The sequence below is a fragment of the Arachis ipaensis genome, chromosome B8 (assembly GCF_059453495.1).
Source record: "Arachis ipaensis isolate K30076 ecotype BB chromosome B8, ASM5945349v1, whole genome shotgun sequence".
Classification (NCBI taxonomy): domain Eukaryota; kingdom Viridiplantae; phylum Streptophyta; class Magnoliopsida; order Fabales; family Fabaceae; genus Arachis; species Arachis ipaensis.
The window spans coordinates 109,666,383-109,684,121 of NC_142443.1; the positions used below are offsets into that span (position 1 = coordinate 109,666,383).

The 17,739-nt window shown below is 32.1% G+C and overlaps 1 protein-coding gene and 1 pseudogene across 2 annotated transcripts; one reads left to right on the forward strand and one right to left on the reverse strand.

Moving 5' to 3' along the window:
* Positions 1 to 2,293: 2,293 nt before the first annotated feature.
* LOC148549220 (uncharacterized) lies at positions 2,294 to 3,444 on the reverse strand (annotated as a pseudogene).
* Positions 3,445 to 8,871: 5,427 nt separating this feature from the next.
* On the forward strand, positions 8,872 to 13,639 carry NANA (Eukaryotic aspartyl protease family protein). 2 transcript variants are annotated; one of them, XM_088497625.1, is made up of 3 exons: positions 8,872 to 9,184; positions 10,162 to 10,922; positions 12,560 to 13,639. In XM_088497625.1, exons 2-3 carry the CDS (start codon positions 10,162 to 10,164, stop codon positions 13,374 to 13,376), a joined length of 1,578 nt encoding a protein of 525 aa, XP_088353751.1. In that variant the 5' UTR covers positions 8,872 to 9,184; the 3' UTR covers positions 13,377 to 13,639. The 2 variants fall into 2 exon arrangements, with proteins under 2 accessions (XP_088353751.1, XP_016171162.1); XM_016315676.3 differs by lacking the exon at positions 8,872 to 9,184 and having other exon boundaries at positions 9,590 to 10,922.
* Positions 13,640 to 17,739: the final 4,100 nt, after the last annotated feature.

A 17,739-nucleotide genomic window follows, 5' to 3' on the forward strand; every position in this document is an offset into this window, starting at 1 on the left:
ATGTAGTCTTCAGTTGTACTTGGTACTGAAAATTCGGCGATGAAGTAGGCCAAAAACTGGGATTTAATGGATGCTCGTCCTTCGTACGTGATATCGAATTCTGATAGCTCCACCGACCATTTTACTGGTCGGCCAGCCATCTCAGGTTTCTGCAGGATTTGCCGTAGAGGTTGATCTGTTCGAACATGGATTTCATGGCTCTGAAAGTATGGTCGGAGTCTTCTGGCTGAGAAGACAAGAGCGAGGGCCAGTTTCTCAATGCTCGGGTATCGAAGCTTGGCATTCTGTAAGATTTTACTGGTAAAATAGATCGGGAATTGTTTCTTTTCTCTTTCTGCAACATGGGCGGAGCTTATAGCCTATTTAGTGACAGATAAATATAAGAATAATAGCTCCCCTTGTAGGGGGTTTGTAGAATTGGTGGTTTTGAAAGAGTTTCTTTGATAGTTGTAAATGCATGTTCACATTCATCAGTCCATTGGAAAGCTTTTTTGTTTTTTAAAGTTTGGAAAAAACATGAGGATTTAGAAGCTAGGCAAGGTAAAAATCTAGAAAGTGCAGTAAGTCTCCCTGTTAACCGTTGGACTTTCTTGATGGTGTGGGGACTTGTCATGTCTAAAATAGCTCGGCATTTTTCTGGATTTGTCTCAATACCTCGGCTAGTGAGCATGAAGCCGAGGAATTTACCGCTTTGAACACCAAATGCACACTTTTCGGGATTTAACCGCATGTTGTATTTTCTTAGCTGTCCGAAGATTTCTGTGAGGTCATCAAGGTGATTTTTGCCAACCTTTGTCTTAGCGACCATATCGTCGACGTAGACTTCAATGTTTCTGCCGATTTGTTTGGCGAAGATTTTGTCCATTAGACGTTGATATGTTGCACCTGCATTCTTAAGACCAAATGGCATGACCTTATAACAATAGTTTCCATATTCAGTAATAAAGGCTGTCTTATTCTGATCGGATGGATGCATTTGGATCTGGTTATAACCAGAATATGCATCCATAAAGCTGAGTTTTTCAAAACCAGAGGCATTATCAACTAAACAATCAATAGAGGGTAGAGGGTAGGAATCTTTGGGGCATGCTTTGTTGAGATTGGTGAAATCAACACACATGCGCCATTTACCGTTATGTTTTTTAACCATGATGACATTCGCCAGCCATGTTGTGAATCTGATTTCTCAGATGAAGCCGACGTTGATGAGCTTCTTGGTTTCTTCTAGGGAAGCCTGTTTTCGGTCATGGCCAAGATTTCGCTTTTTCTGTGCTATAGGTCGGACAGATGGATCTAACGCTAACTTGTGTGATATGATGGATGGGTCGATGCCTGGCATATCAGCTGGGGTCCAAGCAAACAGGTCGGCATGTTGTTGTAAGAATGCTTAGAATGATGATTTTTCTTCTGGGGATAATGTTGAGCCGACGTATGTGAATTTGTCCGTGTTTTCTGTGAAATAGATTTTTTCTAGGTCTTCTATTGGGGTTGGCCTTTCTAGTGTTCCTGCTCTGGGATCAAGGTCGGCCAGCATGTGTTGGTCTTTCATGTTGCCGATATTGTGGATCTGGGCTTTTGTGTTACGGTTAGGTCTTTTGAGACTATTGTTGTAGCACTCCCTAGCTTCTCGGGCATCACTGTGAATGATTGCAATTGTGTTATCCTGCAAACAAAACTTAACACAAAGATGAATTGTAGATACTATAGTGCCGAACCTATTTAAGAAAGGTCGGCCAAGTATTAAATTATAGGGACTGAAGCAATCAACAACTAAGTATTGAATGTCTGAAGTTTTTGACGAGGAAAACTTACCGAGTGTGGTTTGTAACCACACAGAGCCCATAACCGGGACTCGCTCACCTGAGAATCCTACCAAGTCACCAGTGGAAGGTTGGATGACGTTATTGCTTAGTTTTATTTTCTGGAATGTTGAGTAAAAGAGAACGTTGGCGCTGTTGCCTGGGTCAAGCAACACCTTTTTAACCAGGAGATCTCCGAGCTGTAGGGAGATTACGATGGGATCATCCAGATTTGCTACGCTGTTGTCATGATCGGCTATCTGGAATGTTATCTGTGGAGATGTCGGCAACGGCTGTTGTTGACTTTGATCGGCGTTGATGGAAAGTATAGCTCGGTAAGATCTTTTTCTTGCCGAGCTTGTGGCTCCGCCACCTGCAAAACCTCCGAAAATACAGTTAATTGTACGTGTTGGTAGGTCAGGATGGCTATTGTTCGGTCGGTCTCTATCTTGGCCATGTTGTGTAACCGAGCTTTGGTCTCCGGAAGGAGGTGTTCACCGCTGCATGTGGCCGCTGATGTATTTGTCTAGGTGACCCTGCCGAGCTAGTCGTTCTAGTAGGTCTTTGGCGATGATGCAGTCGTCGGTATTGTGTCCATGCTTCTGGTGGAAGGAGTAGTATTTTGATCGGTTAGTGCCTTTTAAATCTGGGTAATTGCCAGCTTTTCTTGGTGGCTTGATTAATTTCGAATTCAAGATCTCCTTGATGATATCATCGCGCTTGGTGTTGAATTTGGTGTAGGTCTCATATCGTTGAATTGGTTTGAAATTCTTCTTGTTGTCTCGAGTTCTGTCGTCGTCTCTGTAATGAGGCTTTTTTGTTTTCCGAGCTTGCCGGAGTTCCTCGATGTCGATCTGACCTTTCGCCTTTTTGCGGAACTCGGCCATAGTCTTAGATTTGGCCACAGCAATAGTTTCCTGGAACTTTCCTGGTCGCAATCCGCTTTTTATGGCGTGTAGCTCCACCTCGGGGTGGAGGTCGGGTATACTTAGGGCTATCTTTGTGAAGCGCGTCATGTAGTCCTTGAGGCTTTCGTGCTGGCCTTGCTTGATTGTGTTCAGATAATCGGAGTCATGTAAGTAGATGGCCGATCCAGCAAAGTGCTCCTCAAAGGGTTTTGATATGTCTCGAAATCGAGAAATAGAACCTGCAGGCAAAAAACAAAACCAATCAAGTGCAGGACCGTCTAAGTAAGATGGAAAGCAACGACATAAAACTTTATCAGATGCACCGTTTACTATCATTATGGAGGTGAACTTCTTGATGTATTTCTTCGGATCACCTAACCCATCATAGGGAGTTAGGGTGGTCGGCAGAGTAAACTCCGGGGTAGCATGAAGTTCATCACTTCGGCCGTGAATGGTCCAGGGGAGCTTTCCTGATCGTCATTCTCGTTGTCTTGCCGAGCTTCCTCATTATGCTCGGGTTGCTCCTCTTCCTATCGAGCAGTGTCTGAGACATGTGTTGGCCCTGACTGCTGCTCAGCTTCTTCTGTCCGTTCTTGTCGGTCATTGTTTTCAGTTCTAGTGTTATTCAAGTTGGCAATTTGATTTTCCATTCTTTGGTTCTCCTCGGCCACGGCTTGCCGCAACTCGGTCACCATCCGGAGCAATTCGGATGGCGTGGGTGGAGGTTGTTCAGCCATGACTTCAAACGGGAACCTCGAGGCCGATGATATATGGAGAGGTTTATATTTTCGGCCCCACGGTGGGCGCCAATTGTTCTTGTATGGATACTTGGAGGGAGAGCTCAGTCTCTGGGAGCCGACGCCGAGCTATTGCCTTCGGTGCCGACCTTTAAGTCTTGTGATAATCCGAGCTTCACTCCGAGAGGGTGTCCAATCGCGTAGAGCTTTGAGCAAGAAACAGGGGGGAGTGTACCTGCAAAGGCACTCCGAAGCTTAAGTTAGTATTGAGAATTCAATGTCCCCTTAGAATAGAAGATCATACCTTTTTATAGGTGATGATGTATAAATCGGTTATGTTCCTGTTTTATTGTCTGTATTAAAGAGCAATAATAAGGATAAATGTCAAGTTGGACGTTTCATATTTGTGAAGCAGTCCATTAAGCTGATTTGTAACATCACTTTTCAATAAATGACATTGATTGCCGATTAGTAACTGTAATGCCGATTTAATGACTGTAACGCTGATTTTCTGAGTAATGATGTGAATAATGCCAAATTATGAATGATAAAGCCGATTTATGATATTGGATTTGTAATGGCCGGACTATTTATCATGTTTGCAGTGACAACAAAATAAATAATAGAGTGCAAAAATATAAAATTTAACTAATTTATTTGAAAAAATTCTATATATTTAATTACTATCAAATAAGAGTATTTTTGTAAAATGAAAAATAGACTTAGGAGAGAATATTGTAAATTTTATAAATGAAGAGAATAAACGTGTTATCTAAACATTTTTAAAAAAGTGTCATTTTCTAATAAATTTTAAACCCATTTTTTATTATTTCTCGTTAGTGCATTTTTAAACTAACTAACGATCTCGATCAGCAAAGAATTAGAAGGAAGAAAAATACGTGTAAAATGAACATTCCATAATAAAAATATTGCCAAGTTCTTGATTATATAAGAGCAAGATTATTAAAGTGATGAAGTCATTTTGAGCTGCAATTATTCAAATATTAGTATTTTATCTTTAATAATATTACGAGAATATATATATCTTTTAAAATTACATCAATTTTATCTTGAAATTATAGATTATAGTACAAAAAATTTATAAAATTAAATTACTTTTAAAAAAAATCGTAGGAGACAAAGGTGTTGTCGGCTAAAAATTAAAAACTAAAGTTTTCGTAGATAAAAAAAATTAAATAATAAGATTTTTAGTTATTATTTTGATGTGAAAAGGTTTAATTTTTTTACTAATAATTAATTTTAACATTCGTTATCTAAAATTTAAAAGAATTTTACATTTGACTAGGTGTTCAATCTATTATACAAATAGAAATAATTAATTTTTATGCTTACTATTTAAAAATAATACTTTTTTATGTTTATAAAAATATAATTAGATATTAGTATTAAAAAAATTATATTAATAGTTATAAAATTAACTCAAAATTATTTTTTTTAAATAATTGAATCTTAATTCTAACTTTTAACTACAACATTAGTATTCTCTCTAAATTATATGTAATAAATATTTAAAGAAGGAAGAGAAGTAAAAATATAAATTAGAAAGATGCAGTAAAATGTTAAAGCTAAACAAAAAAATATGCATATAATGATAATATCTTTTATTTGAATTATATTATGTTGTTAATTTTATTTTTTGTAAAACAGAAAGATTGAGAAAATAGAAAATAAGAGAAAAGAGAGAGAAAGATAAAAAAGAAAAATAAAAAAGGAGTTTGTTAATTTTGAAAGAGAGAATTTTATTTTAATTGTAATGAAAAATATCTAGTGACATATTTTTATTTGTCAAATTACTAATATAAATTATAAATTATATATAGAGTGAGAATGATAGAGAAAAATAGAAAAAAGAGAGACGTAGATAAAAGAATGTAAGAAGAAAATTTATTAATTTTAGAAAAAAATATTTTTTTAATTTTAATATATTTTAGTTATTAAATTAATTAGTAATATATAATATATAATATATAATATAGTTATATTTTAATTTTAATTTAATTTAAATGTAATTAAAAATTATTATATTACATATTTGATTGTCAAATTTATAATTAATCATTGATAATGATATATAGAAGAGATAAAATAATAAAAAATATAAAAAATATAAAAAAAATTAATTTAAAAAAGTTTAATTTTAATTATAATAAAAAATATCATGTAATATATTTTAATTACAAAATTAATAATATACAATAAATTTGACCGATCTTAATTTAGTATTGCGACCTTGCCAAGATATATAACAGCTACAATAATATGAAAGCTAGCCCAAAACAATTTGTTTGATATTTTCTTCTTTGCTTTAGTTTATTAGTGTTCCCACTTTCCGCGCAAAAATATTAGTATAACACACTATACATTGATAATAACAATGTATATATATATATATTGAGATATACTTCATAATATTAACGAGTAAATAGTTAAATTAGTTTCTAAAAATTACTTATTCATTGATATTAACAAGTAAACAAATTATAACATTATTAATCATAAAAATAATAAAATGATTGATATGATTAATTTAAAATTTTTAAAAAATAAATTTAATTAAAATAATTTTTTAAAAATTAATTTAAAAAATAATAATCTTTTAAAAATTAATTTGATAATTTATTCTAATATTAATGTACAAATAAAGCTTAGACTTCCTTGGTAGACACATACAATTTCCTGTAAACCTGCAATAAAAGTGATCATCAACAAATCTTAATCTACTCAAAAATTAAGATTAAAATTGGATGAAGTTTCGGATAATAATATTAACATTCCTATTTTTTTTTAATAATATCATTTCATACATAATATTTTTTAGTATCTATTTACATAAAGTTAGAAAAAAATAACATTATTAAAATAAGAATTACGATAATATGGAATGGAATACATTTGCTACGTTTTTAAATTTATTAACATAAGTTTTCTTCCCTCGAAGAAAATGTCAAGGCAAACTATTTCATATTCACTGATTAACGCGTATGTCATTCGTCAACCATTCACTTTCAGCCAACTGGCACATTTTTTATTTTTTTTTGCAAGTCAAGCTTTGCTGTATATTTTCTTTGGTCCTTGCTGTTTTTATATTTTCTCCATACCTAAACCTTCATTTATAAATCTCTCTCTCTCTCTCTCTCTCTCATACATTTATTATTGTTAGAACTTCAATTTTTTTATTTTTTCTATAACTTTTTTAGAACAAATATTTTTAGACGAATACTAACAAAATCATTTCAAATTAAGTATTAGGTAATGAGAAGTATTTATTAACATTTGAATTTTGTTTCATTTCCCAAGCATTCGGTTGAAGTAATTTGCTATTTATTTTTTTTAAAATTAAATAAAATTTCAACTTAACAACAATATCAATAATATGAGATTTACAGAAATCAAAATTTGATGTTTTGTAATTTATTATAAGGATAGCAAAAACACATATAAGATGGCGTAAAAATTTAATAAGAGTGTTTATTTTACTAATTCTTTTGTGTAAATTTATTTTACAAGAATAGATATTGACAGATAATCAGATACAGAATCATAAATGAAATATGAAAAGAATTAGTGTCGATTCGGATCGAATTATTTGTCTAATTTATTCTAGTAGGCCACGTCAATACTAAAGAGTAAAGATTGATTGAGTAAATTGAATATTATTAACCATAGAGATAATGTGTAATGTGTGTTATATGCAGAAAGAATGAATATTAAAACTATTAAACATTTGTTTATTATTTGTGAATATTTTTTTTATAGGTGTGATGTGTTTTTAGACTATTTTAAAAACCACAAAAAATACTGAGAGTTGACTATATTTTTGAGAAAAAAAAAGATAAAAAATAATTAATTGATTTCTTCTTTCTTATATAAAATTTTTGGCTACATAAAAATAATAATGTTTATAGTTATATCAGAAAAATAATAACCAAAATTATTTTATTTAATTTAATATTTATAATTTTATGTATATAATGTTTATAGTTATATATTTATTATATTTAATATTATTATTTAATTATTTCAGTGATAATTAAAAATTAAAAATATAAATAATAGTAAAAAATATAAAATAAAATAATTTTAAATTATATTGCTTTTTTTTTTTTTATAAAATTATCCGGCTGGAGTGATTAACATACATAATGAATTAAATCATTTCATCTAAATCCAATGATACAGGTAAGAGAGAATCACGACAGATAAAGGACAACTTAAAAAAGCTAGTGTGAAAAGAAAATCCCCACATAAAAATAAAATATCTAGGGTAGGGGGTGGTCTTCAAAACAAGCATCCAATAAGACAATAATGTAGCATAGAGCAAATAACTGTGTAACAAGTAACAACTATACAAGCGAATCAAGACAAGTTTGGGAAAAATAAAATAGAATTATTAATTCGAAATAAGATATTCATACCTAAACAATTGAGGTCATGTTTATGTTAATGATATATAATAAATAATACTAGTAATTATTCTCACCTAAGCAAAGATGCTTTTTTAAAAAAATGGTTTATTTCATGATAAATTATTAAAATAATATTTGAACATTTATATCCTTAATAAAAATAATTTTAAAAGATACAAAGGCAAATAAGTTTTTAAAAAATTTTAAAAAGTAACAAAAATTAACTAAATATTAAATATATATCTTAAAAATAAATTTAAAAATTAAATTTTGTTGTGATTTCTTTCAATGATTATTAGAAAAATAAATATTTTATTTTTAAATTTTGGTAATTTTATCCTAAACAAATCTTTTAAAAAAATTTGTTGCAGATGACTAAATTTGTCTAAAAATAAAAAAGTTCTAAAGATCGAATTTTGCTTTGATTTTTTGTTAAATAGTTATTTAAATATTATCACAAATTCATATCAAATGTATAAGTTGTTTGTTAAATATAAAATTTTTTTCTGTCACTTATAAAAAATATAATATTTATTAATTATTACGTTTTTAAATTATTCAAAGATTATCTTTGTTAGCAATATAAATTTTGGGTATCATTTTTATAGTTTATCCTTTTTTTTATTAAACATATTTTCATAAATAAGCTTATTTTTGTATAATTCTAAAAATCCAATCAAATTGATCAATTCAACTGGATTAATTAGAATCGATCACCAAATTAATTCGGTTAGTCTCATAAACTATTTGACAAAAATATAGTTACAAACCGATAATTAACCAATAAACCAATAAAATCGGTTGATCTTTTTAAAAGATTTTTGATTTCATAAACTTCTCCAAAATGACTCCGTTTTTTTTTTTTACCAAAGATAGGAAACTCGAACCCCGTAACTTCTTAATTGAGTATGGAGAGACTATGCCATTTAAGCTATTAGTCATTGGCCCAAAATGACTCCGTTCTCACCTTAAAAAAAAAAGAAAATCCTAAATTCCAACGCAACCCAATCCCACACTCTCATTCCTATTCCTCTCCTCTCTAAAACTGAAGTGAAAGTTTGAAATTGAAAGAGCAAATAACCCACAACTACCGCAGCCCCCACAGGATCCACCACAGCCATGCAGCTACCGCAGCCTCCGCAACCCCGCTTCGTTGTCATTGTCGAACTCTCTCTCTCTCTGTATTTTCTGGTGTCGCGTCTCCACCGCAGCCCTGCAATCCTAAAAATGTCGTCGAACTCTTGAAGCTTCTCGTCCACCGCACTGAAACGCCGCTTCCACAATTATTTGATGGCACCACCAAAATCAAATTCGTAAGCACCACTAATTAACTCCGATCCCAAACCAAACCATTTATATGCTTCTTTATTTTCTCTATGTTTCTTATCTCTCTTTATGTTTATATAAAGTAGAGAAATACTAAGAAAACCAATAATGATAGACTAGCAAAATTGAATGGCGTAATGTTAAATATTGCTTGTCTCTCTTTTAATTACAAAATAAATATTAAATGAGTTGAAAATATTTTAACAAATACAAAAGAAGAAAAGTAAAAAAAAAATGATTTATTAAATTTATATATTTAAAATTATATATAAATTTTTTAATAATTTTATTTAATATTTAATTAAATTTTTAAATTTTGTTGAATTTCAGTCAAATCAATACATTATTAAATCAGTAATTTTACCGGTTTATTAATGGATGCGGTTTTTGCAACTTACATTTTTGTCACATTTGATTTTAACAGAAACACAGAAAATAACATATTTAACAATTTTTTTTGATAATCCATGTTTATTTATCTATTTTATTATGTTTATTGATAATAAAAAAAATATAAGCATACGTTTTAACTTTTGGTATAATGCCACATAAATTTAAACGGATATGAATAAAAAAAATGTTAATTTTTGTTAAAAGTTGTATATATATATATAGAGGAAAGAGGAAGAATCCGAAGTCCTAACTCTGAAAGGCGAAAACAAAAGAAGGGCCCTGCCCTTTTTGTATCTGTACCTCTCAATATCTTCTTCTCTTACTGCTTCTGTATCTTTTCCTTTCTCCATTCTCTTCCCTCTCTTTCCTTTTTTTTCCTACCAAAATGGACCCATCTTCAACAAAACCAGCTCAAGCACCCTCTTCAATATTCTTCTAGCTCCTCATCATTACTCTCTCTCTCAATCAAACCATCACCAAAACCCCCTCTATTATTTCCCCTAAACCTATTTTCACTTCAACACATTTTGTACAAATTTCTTTATACCTATACATACATACATATATGCAGATGAGGATGAGGATGCAATGGAGAAGTGGAACCGCCGCAATCCTCATCATCATCATAATAATAACAATAACCTCCTTCAACATTGCTCATGGTGGCGGTTACCAACAAAATAACATCGATGATGGTAAGATGATGAGAATAGAACTCGTGCACAGGCACGATTCCCGCTTCTTCCGAAACAGAAACAGCGACAACAATGGCGCCTTGGATCAGCTGGAATCCATAAAAGGATTCATCCAGCGAGACACCGTAAGGCGCCAGAGGATGAACGAAAGATGGAGCATATCCACCAACAAGAAGAAACAAAACTTGAATAACAGAAGACAGAACTATGAAACGTTCGAAATGCCAATGCAGTCGGGCAGAGACAATGGCCTAGGCGAGTACTTCGTCCAGGTCGAAGTCGGCACCCCCGGCCAGAAGTTCTGGGTGGTTGCTGACACCGGAAACGAGTTAACATGGTTTAACTGCTTGGATAAGAAGCCACCTAGCGTTCTTGGTGCGCATAAGAAGCGTCACCGTCGAACAAGGCCGAGGTCGAGGACGAGGTCATCAAGGAGAACAAAAAGAAGGAGGAGAAGAATAAGAAGGCCCAAGAATACTAATAATAAACAATGTGTAGATGGTGTATTTTGTCCGCAGCATTCGAAATCTTTTGAGACAGTTACATGTTCATCCCTCAAGTGCAAATTTGATCTCAGCGATTTGTTTTCTCTAACTTACTGTCCTAGGCCTTCTGATCCATGCCTATATGATATCAGGTTGGTAACTAAGTTCTGTTCTTCTTTAATTTTTTTTCTTTTTTTATTTTGCTTGTTTATGTTCTTTGTCTTTTGTCTTGTTTCTTGTGTTTTAATTTTTAAAATTTTGGTTTCATTTAATTTTTAGCCAAATTGAATTAATGGGTTGTTGTGAAAGAAGGGAGCATTGGCAGTATTATACATGCGGAGTGGGTGTTTTTTTTTTTCTCCTTTCAGATAAGAGAGTGAGTTTGCATTTTGCAAGAAGCATTATAATTGAAGCAAAGCTAATTAAGTCTGTTCCACTTTTTTTTCCCTTTTAAATTTCTTTGTTCCGGCAATGAATTGGGTGAAAAAAAAAAAAACAGAGCATATATATATATATATATATATATATATATATACACAGAGAGAGAGAGAGAGATGGGAGAAATTAATGGCTATATCTTTTTCAACCTCAAATTTAGTTTATAAATTTTTTTTGTGGGCAACGTGTTTGGCCAACTAAGACGGTTTGGAAGGAGCTATGTCCTTTCTTTCTGAGAACAATAATAAGTAGTCAAGTTCCAATTTTAAAAGCTAGCCTAAAATACTACTATTTGGAAGATGTCCCTTTTTATAAGAGAGGGTGGATTGAATTTTGTTCTAGATTTTTTTTTTCACATCACATTTAGTTTGGTTGGTTTATAGCTAACTTAGATTGAAGAGAGGTTAATGACTAGTTTAAACAGGTATCTATTAAATTCTCACTTTGTAAAACACAATCCAATTAAATTTAACATTCACAACTTATTAAAAGCAATAAAGGCTATTTGATTTCACCCTTGAAGATACATGAAGAAACAGTCACTTTTTCTTATCCTGTCAATGCATTTAAAGCTCAGAAAGGAGTGAGTGTATTTATAATAAGCCTGCTTATGGTGTATATGGCCATCAATATCATAATCAAAGATCTAATGTGTGCTTGTCATTGAAGGAAAAAATGCCTTGTGGGGTCTAATTAACAAAAAAGTTACCCCTGCCCACACACACACACAAGCACCAAAAAGTTGTTCTGATCCTGCTGGTGACCCAGCAACCATTCTTTCCAGCTTTCAACCATTGGTTATAAATGAGAGTTAATGTTAGTAGGTGAGTATCACATGACCAACATTTTTGTGCATCCAACGCCATGTTGGAACAAAGATTATTTAAATTGGTCATTTGCTTAACCTAGTTCACCCCAGAAATTAAAAAACAGAATGCAACTAGTATCTAGCTCAGCTAGTAAGTGTCATGATACACATGAATAGTTATATTTTTAATACATCTTCTTATACGATAGGATTTTTTGGGTTTGTGTGATGCATAAGCTTTCCCTTTTTTTTATTCATTTTATGCTGAAATTATTATTATTTTTTTTTGGATCAATAAAGATTTAACTCTAGATGTTTAAGTCATAGGAACTCTCATATCATGTCATGATATTAAAGGCTATGTTGCTTAATCCAAATCTTAGTTCAAGTCCTACGTGACTAACTGTGTCAGAAGTTACAATCCGGAATAGATATGTGAAATTGGTCATAGCTATAGATATTTTGACCCTTAAATCAACTATATCATGTAGTTTTGACTAACAAAATAAAAAAGACAAAAATAACATGTGCAATCCTTGACAGCTACGTTGATGGTTCATCTGCTAAGGGTTTCTTCGGAACGGACACGATCACAGTAGACCTCACAAGTGGAAAGCAAGGGAAATTGGAAAACCTGACAATTGGATGCACAAACTCCATGCTGAATGGTGTAACCTTCAATGAAGACACAAGTGGAATATTAGGACTAGGCTATTCTAAAGAATCATTTGTTGACAAAGCAACACTACAATATGGTGGCAAATTCTCATATTGCCTAGTTGACCATTTGAGCCACAGAGATGTCTCAAGTCACCTATTCTTTGGTAACCACAATGTCACTACACTAAGCGAAATCAAGAGAACAGAACTCTTCTTGATTCCTCCATTGTATGGTGTTAATGTCATTGGAATCTCAATTGGGGACCAAATGCTGAAAATCCCACCTCAGGTTTGGGATTTCAATTCACAAGGAGGAGCCATAGTTGACTCAGGTACAACGTTGACCACATTAGTTGACCAAGCATATGGTCCTGTTTTTGAGGCACTCAACAAATCCTTGGCCAATGTTAAATTGGCTGATGGGGATTTTGGGCCATTGGACTTGTGCTTTGATACTTCTCAAGGTTATGATGAGAGTGTGGTGCCAAGGTTGGTGTTCCATTTTTCAGGGGGTGTCACCTTTGAGCCACCATTGAAGAGTTACATCATTGATGCTGCTCCACAAGTTAAGTGCTTAGGGATTGTTGAAACAACGGGTCCTGGTGCTAATGTTATTGGGAATATCATGCAACAAAACCATCTCTGGGAATTTGACTTGTCTCTTAACACGGTAGGATTTGCTCCTTCTTCTTGCAACTAGTTAATTTTATTTAAGTGAATCGGACTTTTACTATTATTTTGATTAGTCATATTTACTTCGCCTAAAGTGGTTAATTTCATTTTTGTGTAAGTTTTTCTTTTTAATTGATTTTGGCTCCCTCGTTTCCTTGTGGAGATAGAAGAAACAATGCACATTTGGTGTTTGTTTTGAGGTAAATTATTACTTGTAAACATGTGTATCATACATTTAATTGAAGTTCTTGAGTTGTCTATGACACGTGGCAAGATCACATATTGCATCCAGAGTCCAGACTTATCTCCTTGCCTTCTTATTATTCTCTTCATTCCTTCCCAGCGGAATCAATTCATGGATTATATTTAAATCATTCGCACCTATTTAATCAAATTAGGGATGAGATATCAGATATGGTTTCCAAAGATGATTTTGGACGGTTCTAATAAAATTTCATTTCAAAAGTCTATTTTTTGGTTTCTTTTATCTACTGCATAAACAGAATAGAGGGATATACGATAAATCACGATTTTAAATCAGGAGATTTCAAAAAATGACAAAGATATAATATTAGAAATATTTTTAAAATATTTTTTATTTTATTTTATTAATTTAACAAAAATATTCAAAAAATATTATTCTTTGATCACACATTTAAAATCAGCTAGTAGTGAGAACAAGAAAAAGGTATCATTTTTTCTGGAAAAGAATTTCTATTAGATTTATGAGATTATTACTGACACTTGTAGATTCAAAGGCATGGGAAGGGAAACACCATTTATCACTCAATCACAGCATTCTACGTATTGATTGTTTTAAACTAATAAAAAATCTTTCGATAAAATTCTAACATTTTGTAGAAGGGTTAACCAATAATTTTTTTGAACAACATGAACAACGGATTTTAAAATTGGTCCAATTCAAGTAAAACACACTGCACTCCAAATTATCCACCTAAATCTTAATATTAGAATAACCATCCGCACACCTAGTGAAGTAAACATCCGATATATCCATTATTCACATTACCTATATTTTTTCTTTGTAGAATATCATTATTTTCAACAGTTACATATATATAAGTCTATAAATAAGATAAAAAAAAAGCATACAAAATAAATGGTGTGGTACATACGTAATTATGTGTCCTACGTAAAATTGATATGAAAATATAATCAACAATAATGTACTATTTCTAATAAAAAGTGTGCATGTGCATGCATCGTGGCTAGAAAGCATTGATCATAGCTCTAAAATGATGGAGATGGAGATGTCACGATCAAATAGCAAACGATTAAATGTAACTAATGTGTCTGCATCACATATAATGGTATTATGTCAATGACAAAGAGTATACGCCTTTCTTCCTTTTTTCAGTTGTCTTCGTCATTACATGATGACAAAGAGTATAAACGAAAACTTATATATAAAAGCATATGTTTTGTCAACAAACATGTTGGACTCCTTATCTCGCAAACCTTATGTGTGTCATTAATTTAACCATTAAATCATTGCCTTGAAAAGTTACCTTTCCAACCTGTTCTTCTTTCAATTTTCATCACTATAAGGTATGTAGAGTGTAATAAGCTATGGAGAAGGCAGGTAACAGTAACAACAGAGAAGAGAGTATATATATATATATATACACACTTGTTAACTAACCACTCTAACGGTCTTAACAAACTTGTAATGGAAAATTTGCATTATTCTTTTCCGCTAACTAATGTGATGTTGCACGTCCCTTTCCATGAATTGATTCTTAATTTATTACTAGAAAAAATGCTGTATATCGTCAGATTTTTTCGTCAGAAGTTAGCTTCAGATTCACCAGTAAATTTACCGGCAGATACATCAATAAATTTGTCAGTTTAAATAATTAACGGTGAATTTGCGTTTCCGATGATAAATTTGATCGTAAATGTTGGAAGGAAAATGAAAAATGTGCGAAAATATAGTATCGAATTTATCAGTAGATAAATTTGACGGTACACTCAATTAGTGGAAATAACACAGCATTTTGGTGGCCTGCAATGTGTTACCGCCCTCACACAATCCTCCTCCTCATTTCGAAATTCACTCTCTCTCTAAACCTCCTATTATGAATCCCTCTCTATATCTCTCTCCCCTAAACCACCTTCGGTAGCCCCCTCTACCAGCACCGACCACCACCAACAGCCTCTAAAGACTGCGTGGACTGGGCAGATACTCTTTGCACGTGTAGTTTGTTGTTTTGTTGCCGATTTCGTCACTGCCATTGCTATTGTTGTCGGAGTTGTCCCATTCTTCCGTCTAGGTAGGTTGTCCTCATGCCTCTTTTTATTCTATCCTATTTTATATTTACAATTTTTTCAACTGAAACACTAAATACACCCATGCAGATTGGTCACTGCCGCCACCACTGCGCTGTACATAATGTTACCACCCCGCCAAAAAAGTCTTTCGCGCCACCATTGTCTCCAGCTAAGTCATTCACTAATTAGTTTAGAGTAGTTAAACCTTAAATATTAATTTATCTACTTTTAATTTGTTATGTATGTGTTAGAAAATTTGTATTTAAGATATTTTTATTAAATTATAAGTAGTTAATATTTTTCGTGTTATTTTTTCTTTTACAAAAGAGCAAGAAATTTCACAGTGTTAGAAGTTTTAATATATTTTAGTTGAATAACGTGAATAGAAAAAAAAAAGAATAATATTATTTGTAATACTCTATCATAACATAATAGAATATTTTTAATTAGTTTTTAGTTTAAAATATAAGATCAATTATAAATTTTTAAATATAGAAATTCATCTTTAAATTTGATGAAATTAAATAGACTTTTAAAGTTATTAATTTTTTATATTTCACTAACTTTATTTATTAACTTTTCAGGTTAGATTTTTAAGTTTTGATTATTAATTTTTATATTTCACTAAACTCACTTCTATTTTAGAATTTTTTTTAAAGTCGTGTAACTTTAATCGTGGGTTGTTCGTGCTGATATATACTTGGGTTGTTCGTTCAAAATACTCAGGTTGATTTTCTATCTCTAAACATGCTATGTTGTTTATATTTTATATTGGACCTACTTTTTCTAGGATAGAGTTTTAGAATGGAAGTAGGAGAAGGTTGTATAGTGGCGCCTTCTCGAAATCCTTATTTGCTAAAAAATTGCGGAGTAATAAGGGGTTGCGCACTAGAACGGCTAGGATTTGATATTTTACTGAATGCGTGTTTGTCTAATTTATAAATGCAAATGTTTCTTCTGTGAAAATTAATATATTTTTTTGGTGGATGTCTCTGAATTTAGGAGAAGCTCTGCCGATTTTCGTTAAAATTGTTTAAAAACATGTTTAATTTGTGAGAAAATGATAATTGAATTTGGTGAAAGATTCTAACTATAAAAGTAACTCTGCTGAAATTTCTAAAAATTTTAATAAGTTGAGTTTTTGGTTGAATTCTAGGTTATTTGTTGTAAAATGATTCCAAGTCATCATTTGTAGATGTATGATAGCGATAACAGTGGACGAGGGGGTTAAAGCTTGAATTCTTTGAGGGAGTTGACGAGTTTGTTGCATATGTCTTCAACATAGAACCGTTTAGGTCTCAATGGATACCTAGGTGTCCATGCTATAAGTATCGACTGATTAAGTGGTTAGGACCTTCGGGTGTAATACTTCAGGTAGAGTTTAGGACATGAATTTTGAATGCTTGTTCCTCCAGTAACTACTTTGTATAGAGGATATCTTAATCAAAAGGCTGAAATAATAAATTCAAACAAAAGTAGTGGTGCTTAAAAGAGGTGGTTATATTTGATGAATTTGAAATATTTGAATCTTGAGAAAATAGAAGAAGAACCTTCAAAAACAGAAATTTGAAGAAGTATTATGAGATTTCAAAAAGTCAATTCCTTGAAGCAGTTAAAAAAAAAAAGAGAAGTGCCTTGAAAGATCAAGGAAATCAAAAGTTCTAAGGATATGAGTACCAATGATTAGGGCCCAGTTATGTGCCTGTGGTGTTTATGTTTCAAGAAAAGACTTAGGCAATTAGATCTGAGGGGTATTTTATCACCTGATAACTTGGACCAACTAGACCCAGGATTATCGATCGAAAGCACTCCTTAAGAGTCGCCTTAAAACAAAACATTTAGAAGTCCAAAGTGGCTCTGGGCATCGATGTCTGGGAAAATAAAACCGTAGTTATGTACTTGTGGGGTGATCAGTGGATATTTTATACGCTTTTTGATGCTATTTTCCTAGTATTTTTAGTATATTTTGTTAAGTTTTATTATGTTTTAGTAGGTTTTAATACAAAATTCACTTTTTGGATGCTACCTTTGAGCTTTTGTATTTTTCATATGATTTTAGGTGAATTTTGGGTGAATTTGACATGTTTTGGCAAAGTCTG